Source organism: Zingiber officinale, chromosome 3B, assembly GCF_018446385.1.
Source record: "Zingiber officinale cultivar Zhangliang chromosome 3B, Zo_v1.1, whole genome shotgun sequence".
Lineage (NCBI taxonomy): Eukaryota > Viridiplantae > Streptophyta > Magnoliopsida > Zingiberales > Zingiberaceae > Zingiber > Zingiber officinale.
In genome coordinates, this window is record NC_055991.1 from 25,782,073 (window position 1) to 25,801,229 (window position 19,157).

A 19,157-nucleotide genomic window follows, 5' to 3' on the forward strand; every position below is an offset into this window, starting at 1 on the left:
AAAAAAAAATCTAATACACTATTATTTTGCACAAACTATTTAACATTGTTAATTTTAGAATTTCAATCTTGGAAGAAACTTCAAAAGAGATGTCTTTGTCTACCAAGTCCCAATTGCTTATCTTGAACGATTTATTACTTAGGCATCCAATATTTAATTGTATTAAAGAAACTTGTGATCTTAATATAAATAAAAAAAGATAAAAATTATCAATGATGATAGAATGAGAAAAGTTATCTTAATACAAATCACTGTTTTTCTGCCTAAATCATTTGAATTGGCCATGAAAACAAGGATTGTGCAGTTCGGCTCCTTCCTCTTCTTCTTCGTTACAACTCTCTGTTGCTGCTCCAGTGCAAGCGACACGCTTACTCTCTCTACTCCTCTCCTTGACGCCGACGGAGCGACCTTGATCTCCGACGGCGGTAGATTCGCACTTGGATTTTTCAGCCCCGTTGGCTCCAGCAACCGCTACATCGGCATATGGTACCACAACATCAACCACAACCAAACCGTGGTATGGGTTGCCAACCGCAAACATGCTATCACCGGCCGGTCCGGCCGTCTCTCTCTAACCGCCGACGGAGGACTCATTGTCACCGCTGGAAACTCAACTGCTGTTTGGTCCTCCCACTCGGCGACAATTCTCAAGAACCCCGTCGCACGACTACTCGATTCCGGAAACTTCGTGGTCAGCAACGGCAGCTCTGTAGCGTGGCAGAGCTTCGATTTTCCGACGGACACGAGTATCCCGGGCATGAAGATAGGGTGGGACCTGACGACAGGGCGCAACTACAATCTGACGGCATGGACGAGCGAGAGCGACCCGGCGCCGAGTGGCTACACGATGAGCTTAGACCATAGCGGCGACCCGCAGTGCGTTGTAACGGACGGGGCGCGACTGCACTGGCGGGGCGGCCCGTGGAACGGCAACCGGTTCAGCGGCATCGAGGGCATGCAACGGGACCTCGCCATCGGCATCGGCTTCAACTTCGTGACCACTCCCCACCAACTCTTCTTCTCCACGTACCTGATCGACACATCGATCATCGATAGGCTTGTGATCAGCACCTCCGGCACCTTGCAGCACTACATGTGGATCCAAGACCGGCAGATATGGACGTTCCTGGGATTCGTGCCGCGGGACGAGTGCGACAGCGTGGCCCGATGCGGCCCCAACGGCGTCTGCCATCCGGACGGGTCGACGATGTGCACGTGCCTCCCGGGCTTCGCCAGTCGGAATAACAGCGTAGAATTGAACGGCTGCGTCAGGATCACGGCGTTGGACTGCGTCAACGGAACGGATGGGTTCGTGAATCAGAGCAGCGTGAAGCTTCCTGACACGTCGACAGCGATGGTGGACTGGAGCATGGTGAGCCTGGAGGAGTGCAGAGTTCGCTGCTTGAGGAACTGTTCCTGCACCGGCTACGCGCAGGCCAACGTCAGCGACAGTGGCAGCGGATGCGTGCTCTGGTGGACCAATCTACTGGATATCAAGTACTACGACGGCGGAACAGGGCAGGATCTCTTCGTCAGAGTAGCAGCAGCCGATCTCCCAAGTGAGTTCGATGCAGATTTCTTCGATTGCATACCGTTTGAATTTTTCTTCCATTGACCTTCTCATTTCTTGGTCAGGCACAGGGGCAAAGCCTGGTCATCGGAGTCCTATGGTCGCCGTCATTGTGGCCCCTGCTTTGGCTATTATTCTACTGGCATTCATTGTTTATTGGATTTGCTGGAGGAAGAAGAAACGTATGCCATTAAAATCTCTGGTGATGGCCAACTACTTCGCAATGAATTCAGCATAATCACTAATACAGCTGCGATTGTCGCTTGGCAGATGACATTTATTTTGATGATGACGCTCAAGAAGAGGATTTGGACCTACCAATATATGATCTATACACCATTGCAGAAGCCACCAACAACTTCTCAGAAAGCAACAAGCTTGGGCAGGGAGGTTACGGACCAGTATACAAAGTATCCTTTAGGATAACTTTTACTATAACCGTTGACTACCTAAATTTTAACTGAATAGGAGTTCCAATATGGTGGTGACAGGGTAAGCTTATGGATGGACAAGAGATAGCTGTGAAGAGGCTATCGATGACATCGACTCAGGGTGCCCATGAGTTCAAGAACGAAGTAACGGTGATTGCTAAGTTACAACATCGAAACCTTGTTCGACTTCTTGGATGTTGCATCGAAGCAAGGGAAAGGATGTTGATCTACGAGTTCATGCCTAATGGAAGCTTGGATGCCCTTCTATTTGGTGAATGCATTTAAGTAGTTGATCATTTCTCAATTTTGAGATGCTAATGAGTGTTGTAACTTTGATATTGCAAGCAGATAAGGCAAAAAGTGGATTGCTGGATTGGCAAACACGATACAACATCATAGTTGGGATCGCTCGAGGATTGTTGTATTTGCACCATGACTCTAGGCTAAGAATCATCCATCGAGATATGAAAGCTAGTAATGTTCTTCTTGACAAAGATATGAATCCCAAAATATCAGACTTTGGAATGGCTAAAACATTTAGAGGTGACGATGCAGAAGTTAATACAATGAGAATTGTTGGAACCTAGTAAGTTTTATATTCCATTGTTCATCACTTTTTATTACATAAAACAATGAGATTTGATTTCAATTATTATAGTGGATACATGTCACCGGAATATGCTATGAATGGAACGTTCTCAGTGAAATCTGATGTATTTAGTTTCGGTATATTGATACTTGAGATCATAAGCGGTAGAAGGAATAGAGGTGTTCATAACTCTCCATTCTACATGAATCTTCTTGACAATGTAAGTAGAATGGTATTACACAAAATAAATATTATACTTTATTCTTTGATATTTATTCCCCTAATTCATTGGAAATACATCATTTTAGGCATGGAACTTGTGGAAAGATGGTGAAGCATTGAAGTTTGTCGACGAATCAATTGTACATTTGTTTGTAGCAAGTGAGGTATTGAGTTGTATAAAATGTGGACTTTTATGTGCTCAAGAGCGACCAATAGATAGACCAACAATGAATACAGTATTGAAAATGCTAGACACTGATGTTTCACTTTTGTCAGAACCAAGTCCGCCCAGATTTGTAAATTTAAGAGGTCCTTTGGAGTTTGAATCCTCAGCAATAGGCAACTCATACTTCATAATCAATGATGTTTCAGATACAATACTTGAAGGTCGTTGATGGATGCAAAACTAGTTTGGGCATCCTTTTACTCCAAACATTTTAGTGAATATTGTTGTTTGATAGTTTGGTAATGTGATTTAAGTGAAGTCTGTATTTGAACAAATTATGTCACTTGGAGAACAAGATAAGAATATGAATATTATAAGTTTAGTGAAGAGTTGACGTTGACTTATGCAATGGTACATTGAGGTTGGAATAGATTTTTGAAGAGCTTAGACTTAGTACTCATGGATGGTTATTGAGCTTATAAAAGAATCAAAGATATTTGAAAATTTGTATTAGATATTGTGTTGTAGTCTTGGATTTATTTTTAAATAAATTGTAATAATATTGTCATTACTTAAGTAAAAAATTAAATTATTAGAGCTGATTGTTAAAGTCTTGTAATATAATACTGAAAATGCTAGACACCGATATTTCTCTTATGCTAGAACCAAGTCCACCTGGATTTATAAATTTAAGAGGTTGGAGTCTGATTCCTCAACAAGAAGCATATCAAAGGCACTACAAGGCCTCTCTTCGATTCCCTTACCTTGTGGTTATTTCCATCTGGTCGTATATATAGAACAAAGGCTTCTAGTTTCTCAAATAGTTACCCGGAAAAAACAGGGCAAGTCTCTCTTCAATTGCCTAGTGATTATTTCTATTTACTAGTGCACATCAATCTACAGCCACTGATTCAAATGTTTCTTACATAGTTTTCTACGAGAGGAAGCACAGAATCTGAGATGTGTTTAGAAACTGAAGAGAAAATTAGAAAAGATAGCAGCATGCAAAGAGTCACCTAGAAGGCCCGCCGCATACTGTTCCACCTGCCATCTCAATCTCGCTGCACCGAGATGGATTTTGCTCGTTCATATTCTCTTCCACCAGAGTCATCGTCGGTGCTAAGCCCAACGATGAAGTCGCCATCGGAAGTAGCCCAAGGAAGTAGGAGGTGCTGCTTGATTCAAACTCATGGTGTCGACGATATCCACGGATCAAGACCTACAAAAGGATTTCGACTCTATAAATTGAGTTTCTTGAGAGACATGCTCATAGGACTTTAGTTCTTTACTTAATGAAATTAATCTCTTGGATTATGGGGTGTGTTGTCACTACATATCATTCTATTTGGCAATTAACAGTGGCATGTATAGACACTTCCAGGCTCGGGGATTACGGCAAGGAGATCGTTTATCACTTTATTTGTTTAGCATATGTGTTGAGATTCTAAGCCGATAGTTACATTATCACAAATCTAGATCAAACATCAAGTTGCATCCCACATGCGTTTATCAAAGGCTCATCAATATGACCTACGTAGATGATGTTAGAAGTTTCTATACGTATTTTAAATTTTTATTTTACAAACAAACAGTAGAAGTGTAATAATTTTTTAAATTATTATAACACGCGCATCACACACATATAGGATCCATTAATTCACAGACATAGCCATAGAACAAAATTTCATAATTAAATTATACTTGTCGGATGACGTGTAGAGGAAATGACATCAACTTGCAAACTTGACGAAGTTTGCCTCTATCGATATCCACACTGAGATATCTTCGAGATGGCTTCGCTAAGCCACAAGTTTTCATCTCTGATTCAATACTAACTAAATGAAGAGACGAAGCAATCCGAGAGAGGATACTCGGTTCTCTTTATGCCCAGCGGAACAAGGCAACCCGATGACACAAAAGAGAGGGTCAGTGACACACCAAAGGCTCCGACCAAGCAAGGTCCAACCAAACAATTTGGCCAATAGCACACAATGAAGGGGAAACAACCCCTTGCCCGTGTCAGGCGATTGTGGTTATTGTCCTACAGCTGGGAGACTGGCGGACAACGGCTGGAATGTCCGACAACAACAAGGGTTGTCGGCATTGTCGGTGCTAGAGTTTTGGGCAGCAACCAAGAGGACAACTTCCTCTTGCTGCTATTTGGTAGTACAACAGGAACACAACTGTTGTCCAATGGTTGGAAGGGTGGCTAGGTGGTCACCAGAGGCTAACCAACGACTGAGTGCTGGCCGACAACAAGCAGGGGCGGCCAGCGGTCCTCCTTGAGCGGTGGTGGCAAAGAGAGGGAGAGGAGGAGGAGAGAAACCTAATCAAATTAAATTGGGTTATTTCTTTTGATTAATTAATTGATTTCTTCTCCTCATGGAGGAGTATATATATACCTCTTTACAATGACTTAGGGAGCAAGTCATCTCCTAAACTCAATATCCAATAGCAACTCGATCAATTATCATGAAGCTTGGTTCAAAACCAAAACACTCTTGGTTCATTATTAAACCAAACTAACTTTGGTTCATAACTAAACCAAAAGGGATTCAACCATGCCTACATGAGGTGTGACCCATCATCGCTTCCATTCCATCAAATATCTTCCATATTTGTATCTTATTTGGTCCTACCAAACTTAGTCTATCTCAATCTGAGAATTCAATTCTCAAACTTTTTTTAAGTCTTTTAGATATACTCGTAGCGTACGTGACCCAATAGGTTATCAGTTTATATTAGACATTTATAATTAACCATTAATTATGAATAGATAATCATAAAATAATAGTTGATTCCAGAATTAAATCTGAAGCATTCAGTAGTTACGCTTATCAGTGTATCTATTCCTTTCACTCATCTTATACCCACTTGGTTGAGGATATGATGGTCTATGTATTAGTCCCTACTAGGCTAAGTACGTCACACCTAGCACAAGTAGTAATTCCTTATCCTATGGATTCAAATTACTCAAATACATGCCTAAGGAGAGCATCCTCTTGATGTGTAATGTTTTGGCCAAAGACTTACGAGTAATATTCTAATAAGATGTCATAGGGTATACGTCTCCCTATAAAAAAGAGTAGTAAATTCTCTGTGGGCTATCAAATACTTTTGGCATATTGACTTATAACCAATCATCCCAAACTTGCACCTCTTTGGAGTTGATTGCCAAGATGTCAAAGTATAAGTCTTCATGACCAAGAAAACTTGAATATCTCAAGTCTAAAGAAACTTGCACTCGAACCATATGAAGTTTTATAGTAGGTCACATCCAATGAACTTGTTACCCTTAACCAACATCTATATGTTAACTCTCAACATCCCAATATTTTCAACTAGTGAGAACTGACTGTTTGGATAAATCAAAGAGCATACCATATTCTAATCTTACATATTTAATGATATCCAATCTCATCAATTCATTGACTAGGAAATATTTCAACACATACATAATTACACATAGAGAAATACCCACTAATTTGTTGGGATTTTCGGGCCGTAAAAATCGCCTTTTTGCATTGCGGAAACACCGAACCCCAAGCCACCGGATCCGTGCAAAGATAAAATAATTTCGTAAAATTTCGAGTACGAGTTTCTTACGCTAGTTCTAAACTAGATCTACAAGGAGAAGGAATTTACCCTCGATGCGATGCCCTTCGCAATCCCGCTCGTCCAACGGTTCGCCGGATCTCGAGATCGTCAAGCGTACGATCCTCTAGAAGTATCCACACGAACAAACTAGGTGGAGAAGACCAAACAAAGGTGTGCTAGCTGTTGGTTGCTACTCAGAAAACCTAATGGTTCCACTGTAAAAAATTTTTGTACAAATGTCTGAACCTTTTCCTAGCTACCATGTGTTCTTTTAAATTAAACTTGGATCGCCTGCTGAACTTAACACGTTTGATCCAAAGTTTAATCTATTTGTTTTTTTAGGTTTAGACTTGGATCTCCTGCGGAACTTAACACTTTCGATCCAAATCACCTAGGTTATTAATTCTATTAAATATTAATTTCTAAAATTGGCTTCCAGTACTGACGTGGCGAGGCACATGGCCTTCTTGGATATGGGAACAACCACCACCGACTAGACAAAGTCTTTTAAGGAAAACTAATATTTAATTTCCTTAAATAACTTTAGGTCAACCGAAAAGAACAATCAAATCACAAGGAAAAGAAAAAAAAACACAAATTCGAAAACTATTTCGAAATACTAGAATCACAAGCCTCTTGTATTTGGTATTATTTTCAAAAATAACTAGTATGATGCGGAAAGGAAAAATACTAGTTATACCTTTTAGAAAGACCTTTTGATCTTCTACCGTATTCCTCTTCTAACCTCGGACGTTGTGTGGGCAACGATCTTCCAAGATGAGGACCACCTAGCACCTTCTTCTTCTTCCTTCAAGTTTCGGCCAAGCACCAAAATCCAAGGATGAAGAACTTTTTCCACCAACTAAGCTCCAAGGGATGCAAGCTTTCTCTCCTTCTTCTTCTTCTTCTCCAAGTAGTATCCGGCCACCACAAAAGCTCCAAGCAAGGTAGAATTTTGGCCACCACAAAGAGGAAGAGAGGGAGAGAAGATGGCCGGCCACAACACCAAGGAAAAGAGGGAGAGAATAATAGAGGTTGTATCTCATGAAGGCACCCCAACCCCCTCTTTTATAATCCTTAGCTTTGGTAAATAAGGAAATTTAATTACAATAAAATTTCCTTAAGTTTCCTTGACAACAATTAATTAAGAAAAATTAAATAAAATTTCCTAATCAATTTCATCATGGCCGGCCACCTCAATAGGAGCAAACAAGGCAATTTCAATCAACAATTAAAATTCCTTATTTGTCTTCGGATTTTTTTTTTAAAAAAATTTCCCTTTAAAATCCCTTCATGGTTGATAAAAAGAAATTTCTATAATTTTAATTTTTCTACATGTGAATAATTTATAAAGAATAAAAATAAAATATCTTTCCAATCTACAAATAAGGAAAGAGATCTAATCTCTTTCTTTAATCTTTTATAGATCCTTTTAAAAGAGATATTTTAATTTTTAATCTCTCCAACAAATTATATCTTTCACATAAGAAATATTTAAAATTAAAATTCCTTTTAATTTAATGGGGGTCGGCCACCTAAGTCTGGGTTCAAGCTAGGGCCGGCCACCCATGAACCAAGGCTTGGCCGACCCTAGCTTGAACCACAAGCTAGCTTGGTCGGCCCCTACATCATGGGTACGAAGGTGGGTATAGGTGGGTATAATACTCTATAAATAAGAGGCTACGATAGGGACCGAGAGGAGGAATTGGTTTTGGTCTCCCGATAAAATTAAGCATCCCGTGTTCGCCCCGAACACACAACTTAATTTTATCAATGATAATTCATTCCACTAGAGAACTATTATTGAACTATCGCACCAATCCCAAATTACATTTTTGGGCTCCTTCTTATTATGAGTGTATTAGTCTCCCTATGTTTAAGATGTCGAATGTCCACTAATTAAGTGAGTTACTGACAACTCATTTAATTAATATCTTAGTTATAGATAGAGCTCTCAAGGTCTAGAATATAGAGTCCGTTCATCAGAGGTGCACTACAATAGAACATATCGTTTAAATAGACAGAACAACATTTGTTCTTTATTATAAACGAGAATCCTTTCTTGTCTAAACAAGAAACTGATATAATGTTCTTAGTCAATGCAGGCACATAACAACAATCGTCTAACTCTAGTATAAGCCCAGAGGGCAGAGATAGAAAATAAGTCCCTACAGCAACAGCAGCAACCCGTGCTCCATTGCCTACTCGTAGGTCTATCTCGCCCTTTGTCAATGCTCTGCTATTTCTCAGTGCTGTACATTAGTACAAATGTGCGAAGCACATCCGGTATCTAATACCCACGACGAAGAAATAGAGAGGTTGACTTCTATAACATTTATACCTGAAGTAGAAACCTTATTTCTCTTCTTCTTAAGATCTTCCAGGTATCCTGTGAAGTTCCTCTTCCAGTGCCCTGCTTGTCCTTGATATAGTTGACGAAGATGTGCAACCATATCGTAAGCACTCATCAACTCATGTTGCTTCTGAAGCTCAGAGTTCATGGTTGCGAGCATAAGACAGGACACATCTAATGCGTCATCTTGATGCTTCTTGTAAGCATCTCGGTCTGCTCGCGTGGCAGTGGCAGGAGGAGCCTCCGGAATGGGCTGCTCCAGAACGTACAGTTTACGTTCCTGAGTGAGAACTATTCTCAGGTTCCTGTACCAGTCCAGGAAATTTGCTCCGTTGAGCTTGTCCTTCTTAAGAACAGAACGCAGGGAGAAAGAGTTCATATTCGACGTCATGGTTATCTACAACAGAAAATTTGCAGAAATAAATATCATATTCTTTTAAAATCATTTAATTAGGCCTTTAATTAAATGATGCTCCCACTGAATTCTATAATTCTTGTGGGACAAGATCCACATCATACTAACCCTTGAGTTAGGTTTGGCTAATACGCCCAAGGCTTAGTATGATCGGTAGGTAACGATTACCAATTACATCTCTATGCAACTCTTGTTTATAAAATCAATATCCGCATTTATATTAAAACTCGAGTTAGCTTTGGCTAATACACCCGAGAGTTAATATAGATGTGATTTTGACCTATCATTCCAACTATTGGAAGAATGCCTATAGTTGACTCGATCCAACCGAGTAACTAGGAATACTCAATCTAATTGAGTTTGTATTCACCCATGCGTTGATAGGCGGGACCAAGATTGTCCCTCCGTACCCTACCAAGATAATATGTATTGCTCTGCTTTGGCAGATTCAACAATACATGTGATCGAGGTAGTGATAGGTATCACGGCACGGTTAGGCATTTAGAGTTGGTTCGATCAAGATCTAATCTAATCGAAAAGGATGCATCTTGTGCACGACTTAGATCTAATCTAATCGCAAGGGTGCATCATGTGCACGACTTAGATCTAATCTAATCGTAAGGCACTAATTAATTAATTACTTATTAAACATGCATCTTATACATAAGCAATTAACTAATTAATATATTTATGATTTAGTCATGGCCCTACTACGATCTTCTCAAGCCAATGAGAAGATCAAATGGTCAACCTAGGGTCAACAGCTTCTCCAAGCTCCTCCCTTTGACCACCTTGTGTTGCTCGTGCCCGCCTCGGAACTCCGTCTCGTGTGGACCCTCCACCGCTCCAATTTGTACATTACAATTTGAAACTCGAGTTACATTCGAGTCTAAATCTAATTTACAACAAGAATATAAGAGAAAGACACGACGCGCAGGTCGCGGAAAAATAAAAACATACAACACGCGCAAACACATAACGGCACGCAGGCCGTATTATGAATTACAACACAATCCAATCATATTGGGTTTTTGGGCCATGACTATCACAAAATTAATATATAATTCAAAATTATATATTTTCATAATTTTCTATAATTTTAAAAATAATTTTTATAATTTTTACGAGTAAAATTTCCCGGTGGTCCCGTTTAGCGGTTTCGGGCGCAATCGCGGAACGGATCCCCTTGTGGGGCCAGGGGCAGTGCCCCTACCCGCGATCTAACCATTGCGAGGGTTCCTTTGCGATCCAACAGCGCCCAAACTCGCTGTCCCAAAACGATTTGGGTCGAGACATTGCCGTTTCGGAAAAATCTTCCCAGCAGGTTCGTTTTTAGCGATTTCGGGTGCAATCGCGGAGCAAATCCCCTTGCGGGGTTAGGGGCAGTACCCCTACCCACGATCTAACCATCATGAGTTTCTCCTTTGCGATCTAATGGCACCCAAGCCCGCTGTCCCAAACGGATTTGGGGCAAAACGAAGCCGTTTTGGAAAAATCTTTCCGGTAGCCAAAGCCTACAAGTGCCGAGACACTTGTGCTTTGCTTCTACGGAAAAATTACCCATAAAAACTATAAAAATCATAATTTTACAGAAAATTACAGAAACTTTAGTTTTCATAAAACCAAAAATTAAACTCGTACAAGCCTTGCACGTGGCTCTGATACCACTGTTGGGTTTTTTGGGCCGCGAAAACCGCTTTTCGCGTCGCGGAAACCCCGAATCACCCAAAGCTGTAGATCCGTGCAAGGAAAACCGAACAAAAATTACGAGTACGAGTTTCAAAATATCTAGATCTACTCCTAGATCTATGTGTTAAGAATATACCTTGAAGCGTGCCCTTTCGCGTTCCCACTCGTCCAACGGTACGCCGGATCTTGAGAGTGTCAACGTAGACACTCCTCTAATGATATCCACACGAACAAGGAGTGCTTCTCACACTCAAAGGATGGAGAAGAGAGCCCCAAGTGTGCTAGAACTTTCTAGAGCTCTCGGGTAGGATTTGAAAAAGGGAGAAAGGAGAGAAAGGAAAGGAATCTCACATACTCCTCTAGGTATCCTCCTTTGTGACCTTCACTTCACCCTTTTCTTTGGACCTTAACACATTCCTCTTCACCTTGCTTGAAACTCTCGGCCAAGAAGGAGGAAAGGGAGAAGAGAATGGCTAGAGGAAGGAGATGAAATGAATGAGACCAATGAATGAAAATTCATTCCCATTCATTCACTTGTGTGGCCGGCCACATGAGTAACTCCTACTCATTTAATGTGGCCGACCACATTAATGAGAATGGAGGCTTGTAACCTCCATGATGTGGCATACCATGATGATGTGGAGCATCATCATTGGTCCACATCTTGCCATCTCACTAATGATGTGGAAATTAGTCAAGTCAAACTTGACTCTTCCTCTCCCTCTCAAGTCAAGTCAAACTTGACCAAATCTCTTCCATGGTTGATCTAATCTAACCATTTGATTCAAGCCAACTTAATATAATAAATTTAATTCATTAAATTAAGTTGATTTAATGAGTCATAATCTAAATTAGACTCATTGAATACATGAATCAACTTGAGTCCAACTCAATTAGCCCAATTTGGATTACTCTTAATCCAATTTGATTCATCAAATGAATCTAATCATCTTGGTTCATCATATGAACTTAATCCAATTGGTTCATCATATGAACCCAATCTCCATCCACTTGTTCTTTGTGTGTGACCCAATAGGTTCTTGTAACGTTGGCAATGTTTCTAAACTCCTTTAGAAACATAAGCAATGAGCGGCATCTAACAATACATCATTGCTACCCAAGTTACAAGAAATGTTGAGATCCAACATCACCTCGTGACTACTAATTGTGACTCCTCACAATATATGACAAGTGCCCTTCTATCCTAGACATCTAGATTGATCAATATGAGGCATAGACCGTGTCATCCTCTGACCAATCTAAATCTTGAACTCCAAGTAGACTCACTCAATCAAATGAGCTCAATATCTCATATTGACTCATTTAGGTATGACCATACACTTTGTGGTCTTACTCTATCAAGAATATCGATGTCACTCCTGTCATATAGGAGGGATAGATCCCATCTACATCACTCACATCCCTCTGCATAATTCGTTACATACCCAGTAATCGCCTTTATAGTCCACCCAGTTACGGGTGACGTTTGACGAAACCAAAGTACATAACTCCTTATGTAGGGATCCATGGTGACTTCAGGTTTAAGGACTAATAGTCATACTAATAGCCACATGAGAAAGTATATGACACTCATATAATGATCCATGATACTTTCTCATGGCGGGTCATTCAGTATACATTCTCCAATGTATACCCATGTGCCAGCTTGATATCTCTATATCCATGACTTGTGAGATCATGTCATCGAGCTGACCTACATGCTAGTCTTATTGTATTAACATTGTCCCTGAATGTTAATACTCGACTATGAATGATTTAGAGTAGTTTCCCTATATCATCTCACTATCGATTCAACTAATCGATTGATATAGGTATGCACCTTCTACTCAAGGACGCTATTATACTTAGTCTATTTGACACTAATATAAATAAGTATAATAACCAAACAAATGCCTTTATTGATATACAAGAATATGATACAATGAGTCCATACAATCATCAAATGATTGGCTCTAGGGCTCTAACTAACACCTACAACCTTCTTGTAGACACAAGGTTCATCTTCATTCTTGATGAAACCAAACTATTTGATTGCATCATTGAATCGAAGATTCCAGCTCTGAGAAGCTTGCTTTAGTCCATAAATGGACCTATGCAGCTTGTATACTCTGCTAGTATGCTGTGGATCTACAAAACCCTCAGGTTGTGTCATGTACACATCCTTGAGTAGGTTTCCATTCAGAAACGTGGTTTTGACATCCATCTACCATATCTCATAGTCATGGTATGCTGCAATAGCAAGCATGATCCGAATGGATTTAAACATCGCTACTGGAGAAAAGGTTTCATCATAGTCAATACCATGAATCTGCTTGAAACCTTTAGCTACCAAGCGACCCCTATAGATAAGTCCATCCATGTCAGTCTTTCTCTTAAAGACTCGCTTACACCCTATGGGTTTTACACCCTCAGGTGGATCAACCAAAGTCCATACTTGGTTAGTGTACATGGATTCCATCTCGGATCTCATGGCCTCTAGCCATTTCTCGAAATCTGGTCTCATCATAGCTTCCTGATAGGAGGTGGGCTCATCCTCTATGAGCACAACGTCATCATGGTCAGACAAGAGAAATGAGTATCTCTCAAGCTGACGACGTACCCTATCAGACCTGCGAAGAGGTATGTCTACTTGAACTGGTTGTGGTTCCTCAACTCCTTATGGAACAACATCATCCTCAACACTTTGTGGTTCCAATTCAACTTCCATCGAGGCTGCAGTGCTATTGTTCGCATCTTGAATTTCTTCAAGATCGAACGTACTCCCACTAGTCTTTCTAGAAACAAAGTCCCTTTCTAGAAAAACCCCAGTCTTAGCCACAACTACCTTGTGTTGACTGGGAATGTAGAAGTAATATCCCTTAGTTTCCTTGGGATATCTGATAAAATAGCACTTGTCGGATTTGTGTCCTAGTTTATCTGAGACTTGACGTCTAACATAAGCCTCACAACCCCAAATCCTCATAAAAGACACTTGGGCATCTCTCCCAGTCCATATCCTATATGATGTCTTTATCACGACCTTGGATGGAACTCGGTTGAGTATAAAAGCTGCCGTATCTAAAGCATAGCCCCAAAGAAATGTCGGAAGATCTGTGTGACTCATCATAGATCGTACCATATCTAACAGGGTACGATTTCTCCTTTCGGATACACCATTCCACTGTGGTGTTCCAGGAGGAGTGAGTTGGGATAGAATCCCACACTCAGCTAGATATTCATGAAACTCATGGCTAAGGTATTCCCCACCTCGATCTGATTGAAGTATCTTAATACTCTTGCCAAGCTGGTTTTGTACTTCATTCTTGAATTCTTTAAACTTTTCAAAGGATTCAGACTTATGTGTCATCAAGTACACATAACCATATCTACTGAAGTCATCAGTAAATGTAATAAAGTACCTATAACCTCCTCTAGCAGCGACATTGAAAGGGCCACATACATCACTATGTATAAGACCTAATAAGTCAATCGCTCTCTCACTGTGTCCACTAAAGGGAGTCTTGGTCATCTTACCTAGTAGGCATGACTCGCACGTCTCATATGATTCAAAATCAAATGAGTCCAGCAAATCATCTTTATGGAGCTGGGATAAGCGTTTGTCATTTATATGACCTAAGCGACAGTGCCAGAAATAGGTTTGATTCATGTCATTTGACTTGAACCTCTTGGTACTTATGTTATAGATAGGGCTCTCAAGGTCTAGAATATAGAGTCTGTTCATCAGAGGTGCACTACAAAATAACATATCTTTTAAATAAACTGAACAACATTTATCCTTTATTATAAAAGAGAAACCTTTCTTGTCCAAACAAGAAACTGAAATTATGTTCTTAGTTAAAGGAGGCATATAACAATAATCATCCAACTCTAGTACAATCCCAGAGGGCAGAGATAGAAAATAGGTCCCTACAGCAATAGCAGCAACCCGTGCTCCATTGTCTACGCGTAGGTTCACCTCGCCCTTCGTCAATGACCTGCTATTTCTCAGCGCCTACACATTAGTACAAATGTGAGAAGTACATCCAGTATCTAATACCCATGATGAAGAAATAGATAGATTGACTTCTATAACATATATACCTGAAGTGGAAGTCTCACTTCTTTTCTTCTTAAGATCTTCCAGGTACACCTTGCAGTTCCTTTTCCAGTGACCGGTCTGACCGTAGTGGAAGCAGGTAGCATCCTTGGCAACCTCTCCTTTCGGCTTCAGTGCCTTGCCTTTGCCTTTGGCTTGGGACTTTCCCTTGCCTTTGGGCTTGCCCTTACCCCTATGTTTCTGAACCATCAGAACAGAGTTGGGTTTAACCTTCTTAAGGTTGAGCTCAGCAGTTCTTAACATGCTAAGTAGCTCGGGCAGTGACTTGTCAATTTCGTTCATGTTGTAGTTCATGACGAATTGACTGTAGCTATCTAGCAAGGACTGCAAGATCATGTCAGTGGCCAGCTCTTGGCCAAGTGGGAACCCCAACCTCTATAGGTTTTCTATGTACCCAATCATCTTGAGTACATATGGACCCACAGGAGTCCCATCTTGCATCTTGCACTGAAACAGTGCCTTAGAGATCTCGAATCTCTCGTGCCTCGATTGTCCTTGATAAAGTTGACGAAGATGTTCAACCATATCATAAGTGCCCATTAACTCGTGTTGCTTCTGAAGATTAGAGTTCATGGTCGTGAGCATAAGACAGGACACATCTAATGCGTCATCTTGATGCTTCTTATAAGCATCTTTGTCAGCTCGCGTGACATTGGCAGGAGGAGCCTCCAGAATGGGCTGCTCCAGAATGGGCTGCTCCAGAATGTACAGTTTACGTTCTTGGGTGAGAACTATTCTCAGATTCCTGTACCAGTACAGGAAATTTGCTCCATTGAGCTTGTCCTTGTCAAGGACAGAACGCAGAGAGAAGGTGTTCGTGTTTGACGTCATGGTTATCTACAACAGAAAAATGTAGAAAAATAAATATCATATTTTTTTTTAATCATTTAATTAGGCCTTTAACTAAATGATGCTCCCACTGAATTCTATAATTCAAGTGGGACAAGATCCACATCATACTATACCTTGAGTTAGCTTTGGCTAAATCACCCAAGACTTAGTATGATCGGTAGGTAACTAATTACCAATTACATCTCTATGCAACTCTTGTTTATAGGACAAGATCCGCATGTATATTAAGACTTGAGTTAACTTTGGCTAATACGCCCAAGAGTTAATATAAACGTGATTTTGTCCTATCTTCCAACTATTGGATAAATGCCTATAGTTAAACTTGATTTAACTAGTTATACTCAATCTAATTGAGTTTTACTCACCCATGCGTTGATAGGCGGGACCAAGATTGTCCCTCCGTACCCTACCAAGATAATATGTGTTGCTCTGCTTTGGCAGATTCAACAACACATGTGATCGAGGTAGTGATAGGTATCATGGTATGGTAGGCATTTGAGTTGACGCGATTGAGATCTAATCTAATCGATAATGTGTATCATATACGCGATTTAGATCTAATCTAATCGTTAAGGGTGCATCTTGTACACGATTGATCGAATCGAATCGTTGAGGCGCTAATGAACTACTTTACTAGCATGCATCAAATACACACACACAAGCAATTAATTATACTATTTATGATTAGTCATGGCCCTACTACGATCTTCTCAAGCCAATGAGAAGATCGGATGGTCAACCTAGGGTCAACAGCTTCTTCAAGCTCCTCCCTTTGACCACCTTGTGTTGCTCGCGCCCTCCTCGTAGCTCCGTCTCGAGTGGACCATCCACCGGCTCATTTTGTACATTACAAAAGTTTGAAACTCGAGTTACATTCGAGTCTAAACTATTTACAACAAGAATATAAATGAAGGAAGGCACGACGCGCAGGTCGCGAATCAAATACAACACGCACAATCACATGACGGCACGCAGGTCGTATTATGAATTACAACACAAATATTCCAATCAAATTGGGTATTTTTGGGCCATGACCATCACAAATTATACATAATTCTAAATTATGTAATTTCCATAATTTTCTGTAATTTTTACTACTATTTTTTATAATTTTTATGAGTAAAAATTCCCTGCGGTCCCGTTTAGCGGTTTTCGGGCGCAATCGCTGAACGAAACCCCTTGCGGGGTCAGGGGCAGTACCCCTACCCACGATATAACCATCACGAGTGTTCCTAAGCGATCCTACAGCGCCTTAGTCCGCTGTCCCAAAAGGTTTTGAGGCGAAACCTTGCCGTTTCGGAAAAATCTTCTCGGTAGTCGAAGCCTACAAGTGTCCAAACACTTGTGCTTCGCTTCTACGAGAAAAATACCCATAAAAACCATAAAATTACAGAAAGTTACAGAACTGATATTTTTCTTAAAAAAACAAATTAAACTCGTAAAGACTTCTCACGTGGCTTTGATACCACTGTTGAGATTTTCGGGCCGCAAAATCCGCCTTTTTGCATTACGAAAACCCCGAACCCCAAGCCACCGGATCCGTGCAAAGATAAAATAATTTCGTAAAATTTTGAGTACGAGTTTCTTACGCTAGTTCTAAACTAGATCTACAAGGAGAAGGAATTTACCCTCGATGCGATGCCCTTCGCAATCCCGCTCGTCCAACGGTTCGTCGGATCTCGAGATCGTCAAGCATACGATCCTCTAGAAGTATCCACACGAACAAACTAGGTGGAGAAGACCAAACAAAGGTGTGCTAGCACCTTATGTGGTTCAGCCAAGGAGGAGGAGAGGGAGAGGAGAATGACAGCAAGGAAGAAGATGAGAGTTACTTTGCTTGAATGAAAATTAATCCATCCATTCAACCATAAGTGGCCGGCCACTATTGGAGTTGTAACCTCCATTCTCATTTAATGTGGCCATTAAAGAACAGATTTGTAACCTCCATGAGGTGGCACACACATGTGCTAAACATGATGATGTGTAACACCATTATTGGCCACTTAATGCCAACTCACAAATGAGTTGGCATATAGTCAAGTCAAACTTGACTTTTCCTCTTCCTCTCAAGTCAAGTCAAACTTGACATTATAACTCCCATGGTTGATCAAATCTAACCATTTGATTCAAGACAATTTAATATAATAGATCTAATTTATTTAATTAAATTGATTCAATGAGTCATAATCTAAATTAGACTCATTGAACACATGAATCAAATTGAGTCCAACTCAATTAGTTCAATTAGGATTATTCTTAACCCAATTTGATTCATCACATGAATCTAATCCTCTTGGTTCATCATATGAACCTAATCTCCATCTAATTGTGACTCTTGTAACGTTGGCAATGCTCCTAAACTCATTTAGAAGCATAAGTAATGAGCGGTATCTAGCAATACATCATTACTACCCAAGTTACAAGAATGTTGAGATCTAACATCACCTTGTAACTACTAATTGTGACTCTTCACAATATACGACATTGTCCTTCTATCCTAGACATCTAGATTGATCAATGTGAGACATAGACCGTGTCATCCTCTAATCAATCTAAATCTTGAATCCCAAGTAGACTCACTCGATCAAATGAGCTCAATATCTCATATTGACTCATTTGGGCATGGTCATGCACTTAGTGGTCTCACTCTATTAAGAATATCAATGTCACTCCCATCATATAGGAGGGATAGATCCCATCTACATCACTCATATCCCTCTGCATAATTTGTTATATACCCAGTAATCGCCTTTATAGTCCACCCAGTTATGGGTGACGTTTGACGAAGCCAAAGTACATAACTCCTTATGTAGGGATCCATGGTGATTTCAGGTCCAAGGCCTAATAGTCATACTAATAGCCACATGAGAAAGTATATGATACTCATATAATGATCCATGATACTTTCTCATGGCGAGTCATTCAGTATACATTCTCCAATGCATACCCATGTGTCAACTTGATATCTCTATATCCATGACTTGTGAGATCAAGTCATCGAGTTGACCTACATGCTAGTCTTATTGCATTAACATTGTCCCTGAATGTTAATACTCGACTAGGAATGATTAAGAGTAGTGTTCCCTATATCATCTCACTATCGATTCAACCAATCGATTGATATAGGTAAGAACCTTCTACTCAAGGACGCTATTA

General features: G+C 40.4%; 1 protein-coding gene across 2 annotated transcripts; it reads left to right on the forward strand.

Moving 5' to 3' along the window:
* The first annotated feature begins 213 nt into the window (after window positions 1–213).
* On the forward strand, window positions 214–4,270 carry LOC122056242 (G-type lectin S-receptor-like serine/threonine-protein kinase At4g27290). Of its 2 annotated transcripts, XM_042618090.1 has the most exons (7): window positions 214–1,559; window positions 1,636–1,752; window positions 1,841–1,980; window positions 2,062–2,272; window positions 2,350–2,587; window positions 2,660–2,810; window positions 2,899–3,365. In XM_042618090.1, exons 1-7 carry the CDS (start codon window positions 224–226, stop codon window positions 3,205–3,207), a joined length of 2,502 nt encoding a protein of 833 aa, XP_042474024.1. In that variant the 5' UTR covers window positions 214–223; the 3' UTR covers window positions 3,208–3,365. The 2 variants fall into 2 exon arrangements, with proteins under 2 accessions (XP_042474024.1, XP_042474025.1); XM_042618091.1 differs by lacking the exons at window positions 2,660–2,810; window positions 2,899–3,365 and adding an exon at window positions 3,642–4,270.
* Window positions 4,271–19,157: the final 14,887 nt, after the last annotated feature.